The 27,354-nt window shown below is 30.2% G+C and overlaps 1 protein-coding gene across 50 annotated transcripts in view; it reads right to left on the reverse strand.

Annotated features, from left to right (window-relative positions):
- Positions 1–1,867: 1,867 nt before the first annotated feature.
- Positions 1,868–27,354, reverse strand: part of LOC130903774 (MAP/microtubule affinity-regulating kinase 3-like) — an 86,811-nt gene continuing 61,324 nt past the window's right edge. For 11 of the 50 annotated variants that reach the window (XM_057816093.1, XM_057816092.1, XM_057816044.1 and 8 more), the window contains 8 exons: positions 24,497–24,670; positions 22,635–22,782; positions 21,339–21,449; positions 19,773–19,961; positions 9,295–9,345; positions 8,905–8,961; positions 6,693–6,967; positions 1,868–6,612 (listed from right to left, as the gene is read on the reverse strand). In XM_057816093.1, the coding sequence (XP_057672076.1) occupies positions 6,554–6,612; positions 6,693–6,967; positions 8,905–8,961; positions 9,295–9,345; positions 19,773–19,961; positions 21,339–21,449; positions 22,635–22,782; positions 24,497–24,670 (1,064 nt within the window). In that variant the 3' untranslated portion in view covers positions 1,868–6,553. Of the gene's footprint in view, positions 6,613–6,692; positions 6,968–8,904; positions 8,962–9,294; positions 9,346–10,141; positions 15,390–19,772; positions 19,962–21,338; positions 21,450–22,634; positions 22,783–24,496; positions 24,671–26,514; positions 26,527–27,354 lie in introns of those variants that run through there. The other 39 variants (XM_057816094.1, XM_057816047.1, XM_057816051.1 and 36 more) reach the window with 24 other exon arrangements.

Consider the following 27,354-nt stretch of genomic DNA (forward strand, 5'->3'; position numbering starts at 1 on the left):
TGTCCTTGAAGTCAATTTCCTTGCCGTTTATTTCAATATTTTCACTTGTTGCCCAGTTTCTTCTATTGTTTCTGAAAATTATTGCCGCGCATTTGTCATTGAATGTTTGAAAGTTATGCCTGTTAGTCCACTGATGAAATTTCTTTGATCATTTTTTGACGATCCGTTACTTCCAGTGCAATTACCATATCGTCGGCGTATTGTACTATCCTGAATTTTTTGTTAATATCATGTACTGATTTGGTGTAGATGTTGAAAAGGACTGGGCTCAGGGGTGAGCCTTGGGTTAAGCCTTGACTGTTGCTTTTTGGTCCTATTAAATTCCCTTCTGTATCTTTTACATATAAATTTCTCTTGCAGAATAAATTAAATATAAAGTTTGTTATTTTAATTTCACTCATTACGTTATATAGCATATGTAGGTCTACACTGTCATAGGCAGCCTTTAAGTCAATGAATACTGCTAGTAGGAGCTTTTTTTTTCGGTGAATGCTTCTAAGACAGAATGTGTTTCATCCATTCTATTCTTGTTTTTATAATGCCCTCTAATACTTTACCCGCGCACGATGTTAATGCAATAGGTCTGTAACTGTTGTGGTTTTCTGCATTTTTTCCAGGTTTCAGAAATGGTAGTATTATGGTTTCTTTCCATTCTATCGGAATTTTATTTATTTCAACGATCTTGTTATATATCCCAATTAGTTTGTTTTGTGTGTTTTTGCCTAGATTTTTAATCATCAAATAGGCGATTCCGTCTTTCCCAATTATTGCTTTGTTTTTTTTCCTTGATGTTAAATTATGATGTTGATTTCGTTATATGTTCAAACTTGTCATTACAACTTGCTAGACTGAATTCTGGGTTGATATTACAAATAGTTAGGCTTTCTAAAATTTTCCCTGCTATTTGATGGTTCGGAAGATTAGTGTAATTGTTCTGAGAATAATTTTTGAAGCCTTTGATTATTTTCCAAATTTTATTGGTTGGTGTCTCTCTATTGATAGTATTGCTAAATTCTCTAAATGATTGTTTCTTTTTATTTTTTAATTCTAGTTTTACATATGCTTTTATCCTTTTGAGTTCAATGTAATTTTCCAAGCTAGGTGAATTTATAAATTTGTTGATGTTTTCTCTACTACGTATATCTTCACACTTGTCGGCCGAAAACGCATATCTTATGGTCTCTGTTGGCACTAATTCTACCTTATTAGTTTCTTCGTCACCATCCTTCGAATTATTTGTTGTTTCCGCCCTTAAATCTACCCGGTCTATGAATTTATTTTTCCTTAGAAATCGCTTTGCTTCTAAAACTTTTATTGCCCCATTATTTACTTGTGAATATTAATTTAATATTTCATCTGAAATTGATTTGTCTATGTATTTGACTATTCCTTTACATGAAATGTTTTTTCTTGGTATAAAAACTTCGTACCCTTTATTTCTAACATTTTAATTTATCAAAAATTCATTAGTATCGGTATATTTTGAAAATTCTACACTGGTCCTGTTTTTGGTGGACCTGGTAAACTGGTGTTTCTATGGTGAAATATACCCTTTTGCTTCTTTGGTGGAATGTATGCTATGATCAAATTAATCCTTTTGTTTCTACGGTGGAATGTATATTTATTACCTTTATGCTGGGAAGTACTCTTTTGCCTCTTAAGTTGGGATGTATTCTCCGTCTTTACGATGCAATATAGTCTTTTATCTCTATAATGGGATATAAACTTTTGTTTCCATGGTGAAATGTACTCTTTTCTTGTCTACGATGGAATGTATTTGTTTGTTTAGAAAGCTTTAGTTGTAGTACTAAAAATATTAGGCTTATTCTGGGTAGGCTTATAGTTTGGGACAAAAATAAAACCAATATTAATGAGTTCAATTTTATTATAAATGATCAATAGCTTAACTAACATAAAAGTGCCCATCCCCAGTGAAAGAATTGTATTTGAATGGAAAGCAAACAATGCTCTTTACAGCGTAATCCACTAATCTAAGCTGTTTTTCTAACAATTATTATATTTCATTACTATATTATTATAAATCCAATGGAACACCACCTTACCTTTCCTAGCGGCGAAAAACGAAAAAAAAACGATAATGATAAAAAAATATGCACAAAATGAAACTACCTTTAAATCCTAAAAAGTTGAACGAAAACAACTTATGAAGTTTATTACTTGAATACTTCTTCAAAATAATTAAATTGTAATTAAATCAGAAAAATAATTCTGGAAACGTCGATTCGACGCATTAAATTTTTTAAATACAGAATTTCTTTTTTTTTAAGTAACATCTGTAATAAACCTAATAAAGATTTATCTTCGAACTACTCGGTACTAGAAAAAGTAAGGTTGATTTAAAGAGGTGAAAATGGAGTTTTTTTCCTTTTTTTGTTTATCTAAGTACACTCATAATGAACAGATCTTACATTTTTTTTAAATGTTAATGGGTTTACTACATTCACATTTCACAGGAAAATCGAGTATTTTTAAAGCCTGATTCTAACATGTTTATTTCACCAATTCCATACACCAACTTTATTTCCATAAAGTTTTAATTCAAATTGAGGGTTGTATTCGTATGAATAAAAATTTTAATTTGGAAAAATTGGAGTAAAATCAAATAGAGAGTGCCTGTTAATATGGAAAATAGAACTTTTCAAAATGAATTTGGAAATTGAAAACATTGAAATACTACTAAAAAGTTAATTCACAAGTGGAAAATGTTGAAAAATAGAAATTAAGTTTTGGAAAATAGTTTGTTCCAACCTGATGTCTAAAAATTGTAGTCAAATTGTTTTTGAGTAGATAAATAATTGCAAAAGATATAAACAAATAAAGAACAAGAAAAATAGTTTTTTACAAATATTTAAAAAAATGTTGAGGAGAATTTTTAGTTTAATGCTTATAACTAAAACGTTTTTATTGAAACTTTCTTTTCTTTTAAGAATTTTTTCTTCAAATTCCTCATTTTTTTTTATTTTTCAAAATATAGATATCTTTTTGATCATCTTTATTTGTTTATATATCTCTTAATTATTTATATGCCAAAAAAATCCATTTCCATATATTCCATATATATTTCCAAATATATTTTTTCACCAATTTGTAAACAAGAGTCCAATAAATTGAGATGATAATACCAATCGATATTCTACTTGTAGTTCAAATGGACGGTTAAATGAAATTAGTGCAATAAAAATAAATTTAACTGATGACGTTCTATATTGAAAAGAAGAACTTGAGTCTCAAGAGTGAAAACAAAATAACTAAGAGATCGTTAATTGAGATTATAGCATCAAAGTTGACTGATATAAGCTATATTTAACAGTTGGTTAAATGGATAAAGTGACTTGATACTCAAAAATTCGAATAAGATGGTTATAAAGTGTGGTAGTTGAAATGTACCGTTAATTGACATTATAGCATCAAAATAACTGATGTAAGTCATAGTTATATATGAGAAAAGTGTCATTTAGTTAATTGGATACTGATTTAGACCCAGGAAGAGGAAAAAAATAATTTTTATCCCAGCTCTTAATAGATTTGAACTAAAATAAGAAAATAATTATCTGAAGTGGTAGTTCAAATGGACCGCTAATGATATTCGTGGTATTCAAAGTGATTATTTAGTTTTAAATTAATAAAAAGTTGTCGATAACGAATTGTAGTAGTTCAAATGTTAATTTATTTTAAGTTCAATGATATCAAAGTTATTTGCTCAGTAGGTAGATTGGATAGTATAAGGAGTTAGATCGAAAATGCTACGAGTAGTTCAAATGTACTTTTAAATACTGTTATCGGGAACAATTTTTGGTAGATTTGATTTAATGGTGGGTGTATGAAATTGTATACTGAAAATTCTGAACGATTAACAACATTTACTCGACATATTTTTGTGTGGAAAATGCTGCAATCGGTTCGGTGAGAAAAATGAAAATTTTACAAAAAATGGTAGTTAATGAAAAAAAATCAGAATTTATGTTGAAATTATTGCATATTCTAATATATACCTATATATTTGTTACTATACAGAATGTGATACAGAGTGAGTCAATAGAGATATACTGTAATACACTTAAGAATGGAAAATAAATCCTCTACTAAGATGTATACATAGTTTATATTAAAATCTGTTTAAATTGTATTTTTTTTTTGTTATATAAGTCACAAGTATATATTTGTTTTAATAGTTATTAGAGAAAATATTTTCCGATACATCACAGTATTAGCTCATTCTGATGTATTTTTAACTATGTACATTTTTTTTTAATATTTTGGACAACGATTTCTCATTAAATTTAACAACAAATAAAATATTGAAAACAAAATATTCAAATTTATTTGTCGTTAATATCAATATATGTGTTCGATTAAGGAAAATGACTTATATCTGATTTATATTTATACATAAGTAATTAATCAGTTCTAAATGTTGAAAAAATTCATTTTAAATACATTTTTCGGATCCAACATATATTTTTAAAGCATTACCGATATTTTCTTCAACAATATACTCCAGTATAGTTTTTCTTTATTAAATTGTCAACCTGATAAATGCAAATGCAGTAGTACTGCGATAAATATACTATATATAGAAGGTAAAGCTGAAAAATTGTCCCATATACATTATTAACTCGCTTTTGAAACAAAAATATGTCGGACAAACGTAGTACAATCCCAGAAAAAGGTTTAACGAACATCTACAACGTATTTACATTCAATATAATTATTTTTCAATTCAAATTGCCTTCTATATTTAATATATATATAAATTGCAGTACAATAATTTGTTAAAAATATTAAATTTCTATAAGTTACAACATTCAGTCTTACACACAAACTTTCATACAATATTTACAAAATTCAATTTGAAAAACGTACCTACTAAAAAAATGTTCATTTATATTTGTTTGTGACTCAGGGATCCGCACTATCAAAATGAAAAAAAAATTTATAAAAATCACATAAAAAATTATACTCGCAACGACTAGATTACAGCCGAACGGTTATAAGTTTCAACATGATTAACGGACGTAGATCAATTCATTTCCCTTCCATAAAAGGTGTTTCCGGAACCGATATTTAAGTTATCATCTTCAGGGTTTAATGAGGGTTTAACTCGAGTATCGAAACGTGATAATCCTATCTTCATATTTCGTTAATTGAAGATATTTAATTGCGGTGAATGTCATTTTAGGAAGATGTAATGCATGAAAATATGTTCTATGAGATTGATTTTGAATTAATCTACTTGCATAATACGAAAAGTATTTGGCCATCTCAAGAAATCACAAGATGCATGTGAATCGGTGCGTAAAACTTTGAAAAAAAATCAAAATACTTAAGTAAAGGCAAAAACAAAACAAAAATACTAAATACAATAAATATTTATGAACCGATATATAAAATAATACGGTTTATTATTTTTACTACTAAAGTACTGTTAATATCGATCCACGTTTGAAACCAAATCATTGAAATTATTGGAGATAAGAAATTAGTAACGAGAGATCTACGATATATATATATACGAGGCGAATTAAAAATACGTGACCGAAACAATCAGAGTGTACCACCAATTCAAATATTTTGGGGCCTTGATAACTGAAGATAATCACGTGACAACAAATGTTGCTGTTGGTAATGGATGCTCCTAGGTAGTCCCGAGAGCGCTCGACCTCACGAAGATCAAAGCTCACAATTTACAAGATAATAATCCGTCTCGTAGTCACATGGACTATGACGACAAGTAAGCGGATTTTGAACTGCAGGAAACTTAAGATCCTGCCCTGTTGGTTAGAAAAATCCAGAGGAATTGTGAGCTGGGACAGATTTGGTGGTGTTCATCCGGAGGTTCCGCCTGAGGTGACTGGGACACGTGGGGAGGATGATTTTTGATCGATGGTCGCGCAGAATTCCTGGAGGACGAAGACCGTGCCTTCGCTGGTTGGAGAACCGGATCTAGTTAAGGATTCGACGTTGGAGGCATCATGCTCAGGACAGAAAGGATTGGCAGTTGATTGTTGAGGTTCTCAAAAGACCGTAGCGCCGGTTGAAGAAGAAAAAGAAGAATGACCAAAATAGTTTTACATAACGTGATATTTCTGGCCTTTGTTATTATTTAAATGGTCCTCCGAGCTGGGTAAATAAACAAAAAAAAATAATCTTCCTGACACATATTGAAAATTCGTCTCGTATGAAATTTCAATGTAGAATTTCGCATTTTCGTTTATTCAATTCCACATATCACAAGCAAAGAGTCTGGATTTATTATCGACTAAATGTTTTAGATTATTATTCGAAAAAAAATTTTGTGAGACTGAATTTTGATATAGGGTATTTTAAATTTTTTGAAATTTTTTGTTTGCCTGATATTTTAAATCAAAGATTGAAATTCGTTATCAAGTAATCAGCTGGTGCACATTTTTTTTTCGAACACTAAAAAAATTGAGATGGAAGTCGCTACACACGCACACACACATACACTGTTCGCGCAATTTTTTTTCTACGTTGGCTCGCTGTTCGCTATCTCTGGCTCTTTAACAAGCAGTCACAGCTTCAGTTCGTTTGCTATCTTGCTAGCAATATTCTTAAATCCAATACTGGTACCTATAAATTGACAATATTTTTTTTTAATCATCAAAACTGTATTTAAATCAAGCGATTTATAAAAATAAAGGGCAACTTACCCGAAATTCTCTTAAATCTGACTCCGTTTAGTGATAAACGTGGAAGTTTGCAAACTTCAATTTCCCACTGTACCAAACTATCCGTATTGGGATCTCCATGTACGCACAGTAAGAGAAATCGTTCACGTTGTTCGTAGTCGCAATTATTTGCATCTAAAACCTTACGAATTTCTGCCATTATTTCAGCTGGATCTCGGCTAGATGTGGTTTTCATCGACCAAGTGAACCGCAGGGAACGGGGCTTGACGTGTTCTTCGTTTGGGACACCTTGTACTCTGTAAGTGTAAATAGCCCCATTATAATGTTTGTCCTTCAGCTTTTTTACAGTTTTTGTAATTGTTTAGACACAAAATCTTAAGCAGAACGCAAAACCAAGCTTGTTAACATAAATGTCCCAATAGTTTTGGCACAAAATATTTGACCATAGATTTTTTGTAACAAATATATTTAATTGAACTTTTGCTATTCGCGATAATTAACGACTTTAACTAAATGGAAGGTCCCATGATCCTCAACTAACCGTTATTTTCTTAGAACATCAAGTCTTAGACGACTTGAACATCTGTTCCGGGAATTTTTTTTCAAATTCCTAGCTTGCCACCTTCCATCATATACTTTACAAGATAAAAGTGCTTAAAGATCTTCAATTTTTCCTTTCTTCATATTTCCTATGCTACTTGTTGTAGCCAAGTTTTCTTGAATCTTCCTTTCCTTTTTTTCCTTGTCATTTTTCTTATTAGGCTTCGTGGTGTTCTTCTCTTCAAGTTTAAACATCTTTCCCTTTTTTTATTGGTTCCTGTTCTAGCTTTTCTATAAATCTTATTCTATCCATTCATCTCTCAGTGTTTCCCAGGTATTCAAATCTATTCTTTGTCTTTTCATTATTAAATCTTCCCCATGCTCTCTTTTTTGATTTACTACCATTGCTATTTACTTCCATTCTATTATCTTTATGTGTATATCTGTGTTATTGTCTTTATAGTCATTTGCTAATTCTTCTCCAAATTGTTTCGATGTTTTCTTTTTTGCTTTTTTAATTTCTTTCTTGATTTTGTTTATTATGGTTTTATATTTGCTCCACTTTTTATTCTTAATATAATTCTTCTTTGTTATCTTTCTCTGCTTAACCATTTTCTATATTTCTTCTGTCCACTATCTGGTTTTGTGTTTCATTCTTTATATCTTCATTCTTCAACATCTCTTTGACTTCTAGCGTTAACTCTTCTTCTAGTTCAACGAATTTTCTACCATTTGCTTTTCGGTATTTCTTATATTCTTCATGTACATTTGAAAGATTTTTAGAATGATTATTTTTATTTTTTTGTGACATATAGTTTGGATTTTAGGTTAAGGTTCAAAATAACAGCTAAAAAATAACGTTTCGACCTATTTTGGTCTTTATTAATTTTCACCTGTTTCTTTAAATCTTTTAGATCTAAAAGCAAGTCAATACATCACAAAAAAAAATTATTTATTTATATTAATCATTTTATATCGAATAAATATGATGAAAATTAAAAGTGTGTATGTATATTATTATTTAGAAATGAGAAAAAACCATAAGCATGGCAACATGGCGGCTACAATTTTTCAAGGGTAATTTCAAAGATAAAATTATAAAATGTGAGGTTAGAAGATAGAGAATATTTCTCCAGTTTAGTGCTTTTGGCTCTATACAAAGATTTTATTTTTCAAAATAATTTTACAAAAAAAATTGATGCTTTTGTAAAACTTGTAGTAGATGATTCAATTTCAAGTTATTACAACATGAAATTGAAGCTTGTACTCGATTTAAAAAAAATTATATTAAAAAAATGTATGTTGTAGTTTAACTAGATATTAATTACACAGGGTGTTTTTAAATTAATCCCAGATCTTCATAGCCAAAACACAAGTAAATCCAGTGACATGTGACGTGACACATATTTGACAGGCGACGTGACTTTTTAAGATAAATGACGTGGTATAGGAAATTATGACGTTAAGACAGGCAACATTATGCTGAAGACAAAAAATGAATATAGTTTTTGGTAGTACTGTGATAAATTTTTCTGTGTCTGATATTTTTTTTGAAGAATTCCACGACAAACAAAAAAAATTCTCATTTGTTTTCGAAGCCATTACTCAGGGATCAACAACTTAAACATAAATATTGATTTGAAAACAAGTCGCGAGAAAAACTTCAAATTTCGTTTTTCTTTCATAAACTTACCCCACTGCAGGTAAAGGTGAGTTGCCATGTTTAACTTGTTGACCTGGTTCTAATGCTCTGGAAATAAAAATTAAAACAAAATGATAGAACATAATGGATATTAGTGATGAGAAGCGAGTGCTGTTTTTACTCTAAACAAAATATCTAAGTAACTCATGAAAAAATTTGAGTTGGAGAGAGTTTTCTATCCCATGCAACATTATTAGGATTTATTTTGATTTAGTTTTTGGTATTTTTGACTTGGATTGACAGACATATTTCAAATAGAAAACGAAACTACGGATATAAAGGTTGAACAAGTTACCGAAATAGTATTTATTTGATTTTTTCTTTTAATTTTATAAAAAATGAGTTGGTACTAAAAAAAATAGAAAAAAAATAGGTACTCACAAAGCTCTGTTATGATGACCGGTTTGGTTAGATTCAAGATGACTTCTATCACTAAAAAAAGGAAACATAATGTTATATAGAAACAAAATAAAAATATTTTTCAAGCCCTCTTGAATCCAATGTGCAGGTGTTATTATTCCCAATTTCTAACGCAGTTAAGCAAAAAATTTATTTATAATATAAACAGAGCATTGCGTGTGTGGTAAAAGAAAAATTAAGAGCAAACTATCTACTAAGAGGGAATTAGAAGCAGTTGTCAAAATGCATAATTTAATAATAATATTATTGTTTATATATGAGAGATTTATTATTTATTATTAGTATTTTTTTACTCCTAGTCATATATTCGAATACCAAGACTTCATAACAAAACCAATCATCTTTTCCTCCACAAGTTTGCGTGATGCACAGCATACAAAAAACAATACGATAGATTTTGAAATTTTGGCATTCCCTGTAACAATTTTTTCAAATAATCGTCTTTGGATCCATCCGTTTTCCAGGATATTCCAAAGATGTGAAGTGGAAGTAGGATACTGCTTTCTGACTTTCCAATTTATCCCACAACAACTGAATTGGACTGAAGTAACAACCAAATTATTACTTTTAGTACATTATTTCTTTCCAATTCTTTTAAATACTCTTTGCACAGCTTCACGGAATGATTGGTGTCGTTGTTGTACTGGAAGATGCCAATCAGAAACTGATCTAAACGTACTATATCTTTAATATCTTTTTATAGCAGTTTTTCTTCAAAATCCCTTCAATTTTTACTAGGTCTCCAGTCGCCTTTCTTCCAAAACATCTTTCAGTGGGGATTACACATGGATCTTCTTCCTTTCACCTCTTTTCTTAGACCAAACTACCTCAAACTTTGACTTATAACTCCATTAATCACTCTCCCATCTTTTCATGCGACCAATTATGTTCTTTAGCCCACCACAATGTCATTTTAACGTCTTAAAAGAGGTTTCTTCACTGCTACCATTCCAGAAAGACTATTTTTTGACTATAGAAGTACATCCATAGATCTATTGATATGAACCGCTATCTCTGGGTGCGTGACTCGCTGATCGTGTACTGATCATTTCAAAACATTCATCTTCAGCGGATGTGGTTTTTCAAAACCGTTTTGGAAACGTTCTCTATCGCTCAAGCTCCTGGTAGGTTACTTTTGTTTTAATTATGAAGATTTGTGATTAATGTACGAGTTTCAATAGATAGTTCCTTGGTTTCACCTATTTTAAAACTTTCTCACAAGGAACAGATGATTTTTTTGTTCTTGCCAGTAAAGTATAGGATCATACTTTGGTAGTACAACTGCTTGCGATAAATAATGTTCAAATTCTTCGTTTAAGCCTTGAGGAAACTAAGCTCGCAGTCATTTTGCGAGTTTTTGAGTAATTAACCCTTTAACCGGCAACAGTAATATCACGAGTACATTCAACTAATTGTAAATAATTTTCACCAAAACACAAAAAAATGAGACGATTTTCAAGGGTGTAATATCTATTCACTGAATCAATTCAATACAACATATTGATTTATTTAGTCTGAGAAATCGATACCTCGATTAATCGATTCTAATCGACATTAATGTTTCACATACTTTTCAAATATCTTTCCCGGTAGAAATTGAAAAAAATCGACTGTCTAAATGTTAAATTTAAATCCCCTCAATTCTATATAACCAATCCTAAAAATAAAACTAAACCGTTTGAGCTTTTTTGTTAAATGTTGACTTAGTGTGAAGCAAAAATCGAAAAAGTTGTAACACTATTGACATCTAGAACATAGTTTAAAGCAAAAATGTTGATCTATAAAGATTAATTGTTTAGTTTAGAGATTTGAATAATGCTTATAACAGAGTCAAATAGCCCAGCGTACTATGACTGAATCCTGAAACTTTTCAGACATATTTGTGGTTATTATTACTAGTTTTTGTTTAAAAAAAACACATAGTATAAAGTAACGACAGAAATAAGAGCTACTAAGTTATTGATACTATTTATATTAACCTTATAAATTCATATACATAATTCAACAGTCGAATATACAATAATAAACTAAAGAAAATGTTATTAATACTTTGGTCTTAGATTACAAGTGCAGGTTATCTCAATTTTTCATTATTTTTCCGTAAATTAACAAAAAAATAGTTGTAAATGATATATTGAAAAGGAACTTATTTGAGACAACCTGTACAGATATGAAATAAATAGCATGTCGTGTTAATATTGAACACTAGTCCATATCTTATAACAAGGTATCAATATTTGTACCACTGAAAACAATGAGGGCTACGGTTTTTATACCACGGAAAAGTAAGGTTAAAACTTGTTATTAAGTACATAGCAACTGAATTTACATATAAATCATTTATTTTCTTAAAGCAGTAGTGAGAAATGATTCACAGAGATATGTATTGAAAACCTTTTTATTCTTGAAACCTTCTCCCAAACATCTGATATGCCATTTTGGAGAAATTCACCTCTAGGGGAAAATGCAGCCCTGGTAGCCCCCATCGGTGCAATGTAAATTGACCTTATGAACAAAAACTAACCGAGTAATGTTTTTTTTAGGAAATTAATAAATATAGGTAAAACCGAAATAATATTTGAAAATTAGAACGCATCCAAAGGTCGCTTAACATAGAGCAAGATTCATGCATTAGTTTGGTGTCGGTTTTATTGAAACAGAAAGGGAAAATTTCCAATGAAATCAATAAATTTTGATCCATTATACTGCAGTGCTAACAGGCGTAAGCTAAAGAAAACCAAGGTCTTAGAGCCAGTTATTTTGAAAATTTAGACGTTTCTAAAGGTCACTTAACATAGAGCAAGATTCATAGAAATCTAGTCACTTTCCTTGACCAATTGAAGCATTTTTACTTCTTCATTTTCTGTAGCGAAACCTTATGTTTTATGATTTTTGATGGTGTTATTTTAATTTTGGGGGTTAACAGCCACACAAAAGAGAAATATATTTTGTTATTGGTGGCCAAGATCCTGTAGCAATATTTTGATTAAGCAATTTAAAGCTCCATGTCAAGAAAATAGAGATTGCAGTGAAACTAGTATTCAACATTGATTATTTTCTAATTGACATTTTTGTTTGACAGAATATGAACGTTAAAATGTATAAAAAGTAAATTTCAAATCATAACTTGAGATCCCATACTTACAAATTTAAGCTTAGAGTAAACATTTTCCTAAAATTATTGCACTAATATTAACGGACAATATGGCATTAAATTATCACTAATTTTAAAAGAGCTTCTCTGAAAAGGGATTTCGATTCACAAAATTTGAGATTTTTTTAATTATTTTGTTAAATGTGTCTTAAATATCTTCGATCGAGTCTGAGGAAAATGGAACCATAAGATGTTGATAACAAAATTGAAAGTAGTTGAGGTTAGGTCTGGTATTTTTCAAATTTAATGCGATATTGTCGGTTCTCTGGCATAATGGATTAGATACTAACTAGCAAAATGAAATAAAAAAATATTTTCGTCGAGGTTTTAATAACTATTGGATAAAAAAGCATTAAAAAATTTGTTGCTGTTCTAATTTAGTACTCATTACAAAATTGAAAATAAAGGACTAAATACAAATATAATGTGAGGTTATGATTTGTGGTGTTTATTAAAAAATTTTGTTTGAATTAGATTTTTTCTCAAATATTTCAGTAGTTTTACATTTGTGAACGTCAAAATTTGTTTTCTCTAGGAAAACGAATCAGACTATAAAAATCTAAACGAAATCACATATTTCGATTACCAGATTTTACAAATTGTATATTAATAGAATGGTCGTCAATTTATATACTTTTTTAAATACTGAGCGTTGAAAAATTATATAATTTTTCTTCGAAATTTCTTAGTCAAATAAGTTTCTGCTATGTATTTCAACCGAAAAAAATAATAATAAAATGGAAAGTTGCTGATATATATATATTTAAGAAGAGTTGTACAAAATGATCTTGATTAAGGACACCCTTTATTTCAAAAAGTTAATAATATATGGATAAAAAACATTTAAACTGTTCTTTCTTTATATATAATATATTGTTATACAGTGTTTTCAAAATCCTAATATGGTAATAGTGATCTAAAAATCCAACTACTGAGGAGTAGAAAATTGATAAAACAAAATTAAGTGCAAAATTGGATCAAAAATTGTACGTAACATGCAGTTTTCAACCACATATGAAAAAAAGCCTTCATTTCAAAATAAAACATTACCCCCCATTTACTTCAAATTATTCAAATTTCACTTAACAAGCAAATATTTTGATACCGGAATCAAAGGAGAAGTCTTCCTGATATAGTCTGGAGTACCACAGTGTTCTGGGGGCTATTGTTTTATTCACTACGTCTTCATACGACTGCAAATACTGTAGTAAAAACATTTGCAGATGATACAGTGATTTTATATAGTCACAAAGATCCAGCAACTGTGATAGTTCATCAAATACCATTTAAACCTCTTGGAGGATTGAACGAGGAAGTTGAAAGCAGAGATAACATCGAATTTGGGAAAGAATCAATGTCCAACAGTCAATATGAATCATGTAAAAATACTAGCAACACGTTCATTCCGTTATCTTGGATTCAAACCTAAGCTGGAAAAAGCACATAGTCAAAAAGTGATTTGAGCTTCAAAGTTACTAGGAAGAAAATCCAAATTAACTATGGACAACAAGATATTAATTCATGGGATTAAGGTATAGAACTTTGGGGTTGTGGCAGTAAATCAAGTACCGTCCACCTTCCTTCAGAGGTCTCAATAGAAAATACTTTGTGCAATGGTGAAGCACTTATCATATGATACTCTCCATAAACACCTTGGCATACCGTACATCACAGAAGAAAACCAGAAGCATAGCAGCAAATATCATTATCTACTAGAGGGACATCCTCCAATAAACCCTTTTTTAGAATCCCAAATAAACGCCCTATAGATCTTGAATAAAATATAGATGACCCTTCACTAGAATAGATATTTTAGTGAGTTCTAAGCTAGCCAAGTAGTGATTTTTGTTATAAACCTTTTTTTGGCAAGTAAAATGCCTAGAGTGTATAAGATTCGCCTGGTTATGTTAGGTGATTTCCGATAACATCAACATATCTTTTTCCTCTAAACTACATTATCTATGGGCGTGGAATCAAGAAGACTTAGATCGTAGAACCAGTAACTTTGGTCATCTTAGAACTCAGGAAATCATAAATTGATGGTTTTAAGAGCACAGAAAGATTATTGGTTGATTGATATTTCCACAGCCCGACAGGGTACTACCTACAATGAATTTTTTCTATATCAGGAGTTAAAAATGGCCGGGCAACAGAGAAAAGGTGACGTGAAGGATAACAGGATTGACAATTTGATATGTACACCATAATGTTGGCGTTATAGTGAGGGTTACTATTAGATATGGTAGCAGATCACCATTGGTTTTTATTAAAAGAATAATACCAGAGAAATTATGTATTCAATCAAAACCAAAATGGTTGAGGTAACTTGGAATGGAATACCTACCTTCTTATTGGTACTAAATATAGACACTTTAGTGTGCATGAGAAATTATGGGTTTGTAACACATTGTTTAGTCAGTTTTTTTTGTGGTAAGTATATTTAGGAGACATAGAATCGCTTTGAGATGTAAAATAATTTTGTTCTGATATTGTAAGTATTGAAAACGTTCAATAAAGTAAGAGTACACTCAATCAAATATGATAAACAGGTAAAAAGTAATAATGATGTAAGTAAATGTGTTCGTACAGTCATTTTTATCCATTTTGATACAATTATTTTAAAATATGAGAAATAGAATCATAAGAAATCTATCTAAAAGTGTTTTAGAAACGATTAAATACGCCAATAAGTGCATGAATAAAAATAAAACTAGTTTAATATCACTTTTTTTAAGCTCTTCGTTCCTCTGTAATCCAAATATTATTATCATCCAAACCTTCTTGACTCCGATCGAGTATTCAACTACCTGATTCTTGGAAGACTTGGCCTTGGAGTCATGATGCTTACTCTGGAGGAGGAACTTCTTGGTGCGGTGGTACGTCCCCCGAAATCTCTCTCCTCCTGAACGAGAAACACCATGTCAATTTTGTTTGTTATACTCTGTTCAATTTTTTTTATTTTTATTTTGCAATTTGTAGGAAGTTTTGCAGATTTTCAAGGGACGGACCACTCGCATACATATATCCCCCAAAAAAATAGGAAGAACGGTCATTACAAAGCATTACACCAAATTAGACAAGTACACATAGCGACAGCGTTTTTTTTTATACAAATAATTTGTTTTTTTGCTCAAAATTTCTATGGAGTTAACTATTTGCATCAAAGGCAAGCATTCTGGGTGAAAAAATTTTATTTCTGGTGGTAGATTTTTTTGAAAGCAATCATTATAATGTACTTAATATAAGTTTTCGAAAATCTCCAACTATTATTTTTGTCCAAAGTCAAAAATGGCGAAATTTTGATCTTTTTAATATCAATCATTCGTTTCAGACTTTCATGTGATTTTCTTCACCTTAATATATTTTTATAAATTGTTTGTCTATTTCAAATCCTATTTCCGTTATGCCGTAAGGATAATACAACATTGGATTCAATTTCCATAAATTATTAAATTCATAAAAATGGCATTTTTTGCATAAGCAAGCAATACAATTAAGCTTTCAATGACATTGAAGAGCGTAAAACTTTTTCCCTATATAGAGTCAATATCCTAATTGAATCATGTGTGATTTTCTTGGCTGTTCAACTTTTTTTTTTCGATGCTCAAGCAAAATATTAATCTACATATTGTAAAAAAATTCCCCACAAGGTCCATCAAACTGATTTGCATTATTGAAAAAAGTGAGTAAGAATTAGTAATTTGAGATACCCTTGGAAATAGCCTGAAAACCCAGAAAATACCTAGAAAAACTCAGAAAATGGTTAAAAACTCCTTAAAATAGCTGTAAAAAACAAGAAAATAGCTAAAAAGACCAGAAAATAGATAGAACCCCAGAAAATAGATAGAAAACCCCAAAAATTAGCTAGAAAACCCCAAAAATTAGCTAGAAAACCCAGAGAATAGCTAGAAAAACCGAGAATATTTTCTTTACATGCATTTTAAGTGGTAAAACTTTATATTTGAATTATGAATACTTAAAATTTTTGATTTTCTTTATGTAGATTAATATTTTGCTTGAGGATCGAGAAAAAAAGAAATTTTTTTTCGGTACTACTTCTCTTAGAAATATGTATTCATGTGTTGAACGAGATCAAACCTCATGTTTGAATCTACAATTCTGGATAATTTTCCAAAATCAGTTATATTTGGTTGTGGGGTAGAAATAACATAAGTTATGAAATAGAACTTCCCCTGGTCTTTTCTATCGCGGTTTTGCTTGGAAGGCAATTAAAAAAAATCATGATGTTCGTCTTGTTTCGTATATCGAGTCCCCCATGTTACACCATGTAATGATGTAATACAATGTAATGACGAAAATAAAATCACATTTTTTATATACATATTAATTAATATTACAAAATTTTTTGTCCCAAGATATCAATTGAATAAATGGCGTATTAAAATTTGGAAGTGAGCAAAAAAATTATAGTGTTGTCAAATGTTTTAAAAGATTTTTTTTTATTTTTCACCTATTCCATTCGATATTCATTATATTTTTTTTAAACAAATCAAGCATCTTCCAAATTTAAATACAATTTCAATATTTTTAACAAATAGTTAATTTCTATTAGGACAATATTCGATAAATAAATTTTATTACAAAATTTATATGTAGATAAATCAATATGTGTGTGAGATTATCGACAAAAAGCATTTTTTTGACAGTTATTAAAATTACAGTATGTCCCAATCAAAATGAAACACCTTTTCGTTATTTTAAGATACAAATTTAAATTTCCACACAAAAGTACAGGGTGAAAAGAGAATCGACAAAAATTAAAATAACAATCGAGTTAATCGAAATTAAGATCATGCTGGTAGCAGCAGGGAAGTGTCTATAGAGATCAACTTGAAACACTCTAATTTGATCTCCTTATCTATAGAAAAGCAGCCATTAAAAACCAACCTCATCGAATACACATACATGTGAATCTTTGGCATTTTTTCATCTCAACTAAAAATTATTAAAGATAAAATAATAAGTTTAAACCATTTGTACTAAGCTACAGATATTCTACAGTGGGTTATAAATTTCAAAAACTAATTTTCTTCCAAGTGATGGTCTGGTGTGATATCAAGAAATGGATTAATTTTAAAGACTGAACAATTTTATTCGGTAAGGATTATGGGGTACAATTTGTATCAGGATATGTATGCTCAGTTATTTGGGATATCCAGCCATAATTCAAGGAATGTTAGTCATTGGTTGAACCAAAAATTTAGTATTTCCTGCACAATATTTTCAAAAAATTTACTGGATAAATATTTAATTGAGAAATGGTTTGATTCATAGGTGACCAATTTATTTCGGCTGATTATATAAAAAAATTCATCTTGTACGATTCTGTGAAAATTCAAAACTGATTTTCTTAAAATAAGGATAAGATGGAGGTGTTAAATTATTCGACACACTGTATATTTCTACCGTATGTAGATTTATATAATTTGATGGGAAAAATATTAATACCAGGGTAGGGATAGTGGAAATTTAAAAGAAATGATACTGGAAGTTTTCAATCAATAAATTTATATATTTTCCTAAAGAAAACCGGATATCCTAGTTCCAATAGATTTACTATTTTGAATGTAAAATTGGAAAATTTAAAAAATAAAAAAATTATTGAGTTAAAACATTTCAAGGAAATCGCGACTTTTCAAATCACTAAACTGGATAAAATCGATAATGGTTTCATCGATATGTAAAAAAAAATTAGTTGGATTCCATAAATGTGTATACAGGATTAATCAAAACTATGTTAAAAATTTGTAATTATACTTTTCATAGGAAAAATCCCTTCTGGTAGTACAATTACAATTTAGTACATAGCTAGTGACTCATCTTGTATAAAAAGCGCACAAAAATAGATTTTTTTTAACTATACAAAAAGCATTTACTGAGAACAAAGCCACCGTAAATTTAAGCAACTGTTAGTTTATTGTGATATGAAACAAGCAGTATAAGCGTGAAAAACTTTTTTTTAATTTTGATAGTGTAACAAGTGCTTTCTTTAAATATTAATAAACATCTAGTGATTATAATTGAAAAGAAATAAATATCATGATATGTGAGGCGGTAAATATCACAAACTTAATCCCCATGACCCAAAGTTTGACAGGATTTAGCTACATCATACATCAATTACCAGCAAACCATTAAAACATATTTCGATGATCTGAATGTGCCATAACTGGGCAAGATTTGGCTACATGATACATTCCCATGATCAGCTAACAACTGAAACATATTTCGATGATCTGAATGGGCCTAAACTGGGCAAGATTTGGCTACATGATCAGCTAATAATTGAAACATGTTTCGATGATCTGAATGAGCCAAAACTGGGCAAGATTGAGCTACATGTCACATTTCCTAGATCAACAAACAATTGAAATATATTTCAATGATCTTAATGAGCCGAAACTGAGCAAAATTTGGCTATATGATACATTTCTATAGCCAGTAAACAATTATAAAATATTTCTGAGTCTTCAAACAAACCAAAAAATTTGGTGGACCTTTTTATTGATATTTTTGGCAGAATCTCAACAATCCATCTCTTTTGGTGGATGACCAACACTTTTTTGGCAATATCTCTTTATTTTTTACTCTAAAGCTCTTATTTTAGGCAAGACTAGACTCTTATTTTTGGCAAAATGATTTTTTTGTGAAACCACGGGACAGGATCTTTCTTGTAAACATCCTTGGATATTTTTATGATGAGTTAGAATTTTCGCAGAGACCACTAGCTTTTGTTTATGGAAAAATCTTGAAGACTACAGACTTTTACCAAGACTTGAGGAAATTTATTTTTGGGCAGACTATCAGATCCTATTTCGGTTAAAATTTCAAGCTCCAATGTTTGGCCAGACCACCATTTTTTGTATTTTTTTTTGGAAAAAACTTTTGGATTAAATCATTCAAGTTTTTATTTCTGGCAAGGCTACAGAATCTTACTGAGACTTGAGGCTCTTATTTTTTTGGGGAGAATATTGGGCGACACTATCGGCTCTTATTTATGGCAAACAAATTTTTAGTTTATTCTCTTTCAAATTTCAAAGGGCACAAGGTCACTAGATTCGAGGCTGGTTTCTTTAAACTAAATAAATTGTTTATACATTTTATATTGTCTATAAAAAATAAAGCTTTAATTTTTAATAATAAAAGTGACCTCACATTATGGTCTTTTGAGCCTGGATGCAGTATAAAATGAGATTAAAACTCTTGACACCTAAATTCACTATTACACTATCAAATAAATGGAGTAAAACTATCAAAAACTCACCTTTTCGTGAAACCCTTGAGGCTGAATTTTGAAAAAAACGAGGGTCTGGTATGGGGAGAATCACCGGGTGATCCTTGGGCGTACGTTGCCCTAGGCCGGGTTTGACCAGAATGGAAAGTGCTCCTCGATGAAGTGTTCCTGGGGAAGGCCTGTTGCCTGGTGACTGCTGGTGAAGCAGTTGTGCGACTACTAAAAATAGAAAAATGATAAAAATGTAACATCAATTTAAAATTGAAATGATCACGTCCTCCAAATGGAACTTTTTTTTTCAACTATAAATCATTTCAATGTATGCAAAAAATATTAGTGCAACGGTAACAATAAAATATGTTGTGAAGAGTCACATTAGTTTGGGTATGAGTACAAAAACAAGACACGATAAAAAAATAATATGAAAAATGTTTCGTTCATACAATGTATGGAATTTGAAATATTTTGAGTTTTTATCGATAAGCATGCAAGATGAACTACACCATATAGTCAAAAATATGGTAAATACAGGGTTAGTATATTCTATTAAACAAATAAGTGATAAAACATGTGGATGAAAAAAAAAACAATACCGAGCTTTAAAAAAAAAACTAACAAGTAACATCTACATTTAAGACATGGGAAACGATAAAAACATACATATTTTCTAGATAAATTTTATTCAATTACTGTCTATTATTGCTGGAACCACGTCCTTAAAGGTGGTTTTTTCTGCAGGACCTAGTCCTAATCTGGTGGCAACGAGTATTAATCCCCCACTGGGAGGTAGTACAGAAAAAGGTATCAAAAATGAAATCTCGTTATCTAAGTAATACCCGTAATGAAAAATCCTTTATTTTTGTGGCATCAAGAGACACAATAATTGACAAAATATTCAGAATATTGAATAGAATCAAATGGAGTATAGAAGCTAAAGAATAGTGTCTATTTTTTTTGTTTTCAATTGAGGTGTTTGTATAATCAGAATAGTACCATATCTGGAATGTAGACATTTTCAAATAAAATCAGTGGTACCTCAATATTTGACTATTTTTTCTACTCATTGTTCACAGCTATTTTTTTTTAATAAACTAGAGCTACTATAATAATGTTCTATGGATATAAAGGATATTAATGGTAATGAAAATAACTGCTAAGCATGCAAAAAAAGGATTGAAGGACCTGAGCTCTATAGTTGAATCGTCAGCGGAAAAATATTAGAAGATTTTTATAAACTATTTTGTGAGAATTAAAGCGTGTATTAACACCAAGCCGTTTAAAGATACTTTACAAATTTTTCTTACGGTTGATTAATTTTTAATACCCAGTATATTTTTCTCTCCACTATTATCTCATTTTTCCGAAACTGATCCAAATTTGATAGTTTGTTTTCACATTATGACAACAGCATTCTCTAATAAAATATTTTTATAATCCTCTGTAGTGTTTTTTTTTCGTATCGGTGACGGAATCAAACCGCTTTGTGTAAACCTACCATAACGATAACGCAATCCAATTAATTAACAAAAAAAATGTATGTTTTTATTCGTATTCCCGTGTTTGACCGTTTCTTTTTTTGTTTTCAGGTCAACCTACCTAGTGCGTAAAGGGTCAGTAGCTGGCTCAGGGCCGCTACTACTGACCGATGCCGATTTCACGTGGCCCTTTCCAGGCCTTAAAGTATCTCCGGCGCCGATAGCATCAGGTCTGCGCATGCGGTTAGCAAAAGAACAATAAATATACTTTCGGTTTTTAAGGAAAATAAAATGGTAAAAAACAGAAGGGGTTTATGAGGTGACAGTTATTCTAACTTGTTAAAAGCTACCTAACGAGTACATAATACAATTCGTAATGATATTTAATCCGTTGAGGTAAGGATGCGCCAACTCGGCATATATTTCAGGTAAACGAAAAGGTAGTTCGAGTTCAATACAACAACTCATCACCATTTTTAATCCATCGAGATAAGAATGCGCCAGCTTCAGACGGGGATATTTCAGGTAAACGAAAAGGTAGACAGAGTACATAATAGAACTATTGACGGATTCATTTAGAGTATTACCTGGAATTTAGTACCATACCGATGGAGGTAAGTTCGCTTATAAACTTTTATGTTTTAGGTTAGGTTAAGAAATACACTCTAAATATATATTTTATTTTTCATTTCATAATTAAAATCCTGAGCTGCATAAACTTCCGTCACGAATTGTCTAATCTTCATAACGACCACGATCACATTGTAACACAAGTTATAGTTTTATGGCGAGTTGGCGCACACCGCTGAATTTTAGTTAAAAATTTTTACTATATTGAGTCGACAAACATCGAAAATAAAAATCTCATTTTTTATCTTGTTGACTAGATTAATTATAAATAAAATTTTAAGTAATTTTTTTTAAATAGAGTCCAGAATTTCGAGATTTACACTGTACAATGGATGTGGCTATAATCAATAACGAAACTGGTGCTGAAAAGAGAACACGTGTTTCTTTTTTTCTTCTTTCATTATAATTTTTTGAGCAGTGTTTATAGAGGAAAAAATTATTGAAATTTCAAATATTTTGTAGGTAGTTTAAACATTTCAGTAAGGCAGTCATAATGCGTGACGTATAGGTATAAAATAAACATTGAACATATGATTCCAAGTAAATACGACAGAAAGTATTGGTCGTTGTATTTTTTTCATTTTTCAGTGAATTCCATGTGAAATTTCGTTGATAAATTTCCAAAAACAAAGCAATAGAGGACAGTGCTGCATTCGAAAGAGGCAGCTTTACATTAAACAACTTCCCGAAGTTGGAGTTTTTTTTTATACGATCGTTATATAAATAACCACACATCATAATCTAATTAATATAAGGTAATGAAGAATAATTCGAAAGAGGAACTTACCCCGGTGTATCGGCGGACATATTTGTTTTTTCCGTACTGTCCGATTTGCCATCGTAACTGATCGTGGATCTTCGACCGACAGTAGTTCCTAAAGATAATGCTTGGTTCTTATTAAATACTGTTCGAGCTTTAGTCGGAGCTTGTATACCTAATGTGACAAAAAAAACAAAAAAAATGGACATAGACACTACACTAACGAAAGGGAAGGAGAAAGTAGGTTAAGGTGGTGACAAAAAAATTAGGTATAATAAACAGGACAATGAAAAACTAAATGATAATCCGATACAAAGCTGAATATTTTATAATAATTATTCCACAATGATTTGTTGGATTCCGATTAGAGCCAATCTATTTTTTGACAAAACTAGTCAAAATTTTTGGTTGATTTGACAACAATAGTTTTTTAGTACTTCTTTTATCCAGCTAGTGTCCTACAGCTCAAGATAATAACCCAGATAGTGCAGTGGTACTTACCGCTGAAATGCCACAATGTATTCGATGAGCTAGCTGGAGAAAGGGCAGTACTGCTATAGATCACTAAAGATTCTGGAGGAACTTTGATTAATGGACACTTTGAGCTGTTGGAAAGGCAATAAAAACAAAAAGGCTTCAGTCATATGGCAGCAGACGGGCCGAAACCTTCATAGACGAGATAAATTCGTCAGATTGGGTGGTAGAAATAGAACAGATGGAAGGCAAATACTGTTGATTATTACACTGTAATACATATCCTCTCCAGCTGTCAAGCTCTTACTAACACATGAAGGAAAATCCTAGGATTTGACCAACTGGGAAGAGTTCAATTTCACATATAGAGAGCTTACATGTACTAGAGTAACCCAGATGGCTATAAAGGGGTAACAAGACAAATAGAACCGACAAGGCCTTCCTATTCTTGGTGGTAGTAGTATTAATAGAACAATTCAGTAAAGTATACATAGAGTCCATTGAATAAATGCGATGTATAGTGTAGGGGGTACACCACGATGAACTAAGTAGACATGTATATCGCAAACTACTGGTGATATTTCGTGAAAGTTTGTAAACGGAAGTTTGCATCAGTTAAAATGTTTTTTATTGCATTTTTGGATTCGGCGAAGGATCGCATATATCGTATGTCCAAGCAGCAAAATATTCATTTTTCGGAAAAAGAGAGAGCCAGTTCAAAAATCAACCGAAATTGGCTCAATAAAACCTGTACCTTCCTATCTATTTGAAAATGTTTTACGCGATTTGTAATCCAGAAATTTCTGTTAAAGCTGTGGAAATTTTGTGTTTTTCTATAAAATTCGTTTTAATTTACGATTTTGTTTTTTGTTTAGGTTAAAATTTCAAGTGAGAATCTAACCTATTGGGTAGGCAACCACTTATACATTCGATATCCTTAAAAACTAACCATTTTTATAAGTCTTCAGTTCATATAAACTTAGTAATTCAGGTTATAAAGAATATCAGTTTCAATTAACCTCTCCTTTATTATAAAACAATCAAAAAAATTCAATTTAGGGTATAATTGTGAGCCACCTCAACTTTGATAATCCCAAATCTTTCGTACTCCTATTTTTTAGGGTGGCATCGATGGAAAACACAATTTTTGACCATTTCTAGCATCATAATTTTTTTTTATTAGTAATTTTCAAATAAATTTAAGATGCTTCAGATCCTTATTATAATGAAATCAAAACTCCAATATACAAAGTTCCAGGAAAATATGTTTCCTAAATACATATCGACTTAGCTCATCTTGTTACGTTCAGTTGTGGTAACATATAAATGTCATAATTGACATATTTTAATGACTTTCCAGTTTTGTATCAGGTTTTTTTAAATGAAATATGATTTTTTTAAGCGCGACAACTCACTGTTTTCCGTCGTAGTTTTGGGTTGAGCACTGGCAGGTCTTGCGTTTAGTCTTGCGCTATTTTCTTTAATGGTAGCACTGTCGACGGTATTTTGTCGTTTAAAACCGGACGATTGTTGATTGTTAATTTGAGCGGCAGGTACTTGGGGTTGAGCGCCTGTTCTTAATGTTTCACCTAAGCAAATATAACGACAAAATTAAAAATCGTCAAGATTTACATAATACAGTTTCTTTCAAAAAAGATGCGACACCTTTGCTAGATTTTGGTAGAAAAATGTTTGTGGATATCGTTCTTTTCAGTTTTGGGTATATATTTGGTAATTTTTTTTGTTTTTTTTTTCGAAATGTTTTGTTAATTTTCTGATTGTTTTTTTGTTCATTTTTTGGTTATATATTTTGAAATTTCTTGTTTTTTTTTAAATTTTTTGTTTTTGGTTATTTTTGTTTTATTTTTTGTTCATTTTTTGTTTTTTGTTCATTTTTTGGGCATTTATTCTGAAATATCTTGATTTTTTTGAAATTTTATTTTTATGTTTGTTTCTTAGAATTTTTTGTTTGTTTGTTATTTTTATGTTTGTTTTTATTCATTTTTTGTTTTTTTTTTCATTTTTTTGAGTATATATTTTGAATTTCTTGTCGTCGGCTATTTGGTGAACCGGTTCACCAGGTTACAGGAAAACCGTAGTAAACCTGCAACACCGACGTTAGAAATAAATAAAAAAAATTATGCGATTAAAAATGTCATTACAATGTTGCCAATAGTTTCGACGTAAAAGTATATATTTATTAAACAAATCCAATGTATTATATGAATTCTAGCGAAGATGGTACATCTTTTCTAAAACACCCTGTAAGAGGAATTAATTTCGCATGCTTTAGAAGTAACTATGTTAACTTTTTTCTCAACAATATATCTAACTATTGAAATCATTCGCATACAGATTGTCCCAATATCAGCAGGCAATTTTACATACTTTATCCACGTATATAGGGTGGTTAAAAATTTTCACTTACCACAGTATTTTGAAAAATAACAATTTGAAAATAATTCAAAGAATATTGACAGTTACATAAAAGTTATTATGTATTGCAATCGTGAAATATGATCAAAATTGATGGCATTTCACATTAGATTCAATATTACATTATACAGATTGTTTTTTTATTTAATTTTTTATTTATTTATTGATACTCTCATTTATTGTGGTATTGAAAATTATTCCTAAAAGCCAATCATTTATTTATTTATATATAGCTACTTTTTCCCAATCTACATTTTGTATAGGGATGCAGAATTTCGTAAAAAATACATTACCAGCATGCATATAATATTAAATTTAAAATTAATCTGAGATAACTTCTGTTTGAAATTGTTTTAACTGTATAAGAAGTTTTATACAGTGCTTCACACATCCTATATATTTAGTCGAATGAATTTTTTTATGTTTCTTTCAATTATAAAAAAATAAACAAGTAGTGAAAAAAATTAAATTAAAGTATACTTCAATTGATTATAAATGTTATTAAATTTGATCTCTTTTATAAACAAAACATAAGATCATTTTTATATATCTCCCTGTATATTTCATAATTTTTAGTAAATTTATTATTCGTGTGACCTTTAAAGCTGCTGTAAGTAATAATTATGAAAAATTCAACTTAAAATACATCCAATGTTAACTTTTACATATTTTTAGTCTACTTTCTTGCCCTGCAACAATATAAAGTAAATACGGATGAAAAATGAGTGAAAAAAATATTTTTTGATTTGGAAATATAAGAAAAATGGAAAAATATGGAATAAATTTACTAAACTAATGAAGACAGTACTATGAAGTGAAATTTCTACTATTTAACGTTGAAAAAACCTGCAGGAAAAACTATTGCCGAAGCATACATCAAAAGCCGATATACAATTTAGGCTTTCTACATCTTGTATATATATATATGTATAGGTGAGTGTTTATGTGTGTGGAGTTTACTCACAAATATACGACCATCTAACAAACAAACACCTACCTATGGTTCCACCTGAAAAGAACAGAGAAAAAAATCCAGTCAGTTAACACACAAAAGCAGGAAAGGCTCTAAGCTGGATTTATTCAACCTGCTTTTTTTATATAACATATTGTGATAAAATAAATAAAAAATAGTTGAAGCATTTCGAAAGAAATTTATGTTTGATTGTCAAAATGTGTAAAATTGACTATTTTAATTTTTTTTTTAAATTGATTTCTACATATTGACATGTTTATAAGAAAATAGAAGAGAGCTAGTGATGACTAGAAGACATCAGAGGTTAAATTTTACGACTTCTATATCTTGAGTTGTTAATAAATCAATTCACAACCAAAGATTTGAATCTACACCTGGATAACCATACTCCGAATAATCATATCTCATCAAACAAATACAAATTGTAGTCTGGCAACTACAATTCTATATTTACGTACAAGCTCATTGAGATTAAATAATCTCTGACCTGATAACAATAACCTGACACCAAAAAACCATATCTCCATAACCTTAGAACCACAATTTCTCTATTCAAGAAGACGATCAATCACAAATCAAAGTTTTGAAACTTGTTCAGGCACCATTAAGAACGAATAGTATGCCAGGATAACTATAGCTCGGACTAGCTACGCCTAAGCAACAAAACACAAACTCCAATGTTGGCACAACAATTTTCTAATCACGAACCACTTCATTAACATTAAATAGTTAATGGTGAATGACCATCTGGACACCGATCAACAAAGTTTCAGCAATTAAACTCAAACTAATGTTTGAGATTTACCGTTTTCCAGTTAGGAAACAGTCCATTAAGATCAATATCACCAAAAATGAGTAGTCTAT

The sequence above is a fragment of the Diorhabda carinulata genome, chromosome 2 (genome assembly GCF_026250575.1).
Source record: "Diorhabda carinulata isolate Delta chromosome 2, icDioCari1.1, whole genome shotgun sequence".
NCBI classification, from domain to species: Eukaryota; Metazoa; Arthropoda; class Insecta; order Coleoptera; family Chrysomelidae; genus Diorhabda; species Diorhabda carinulata.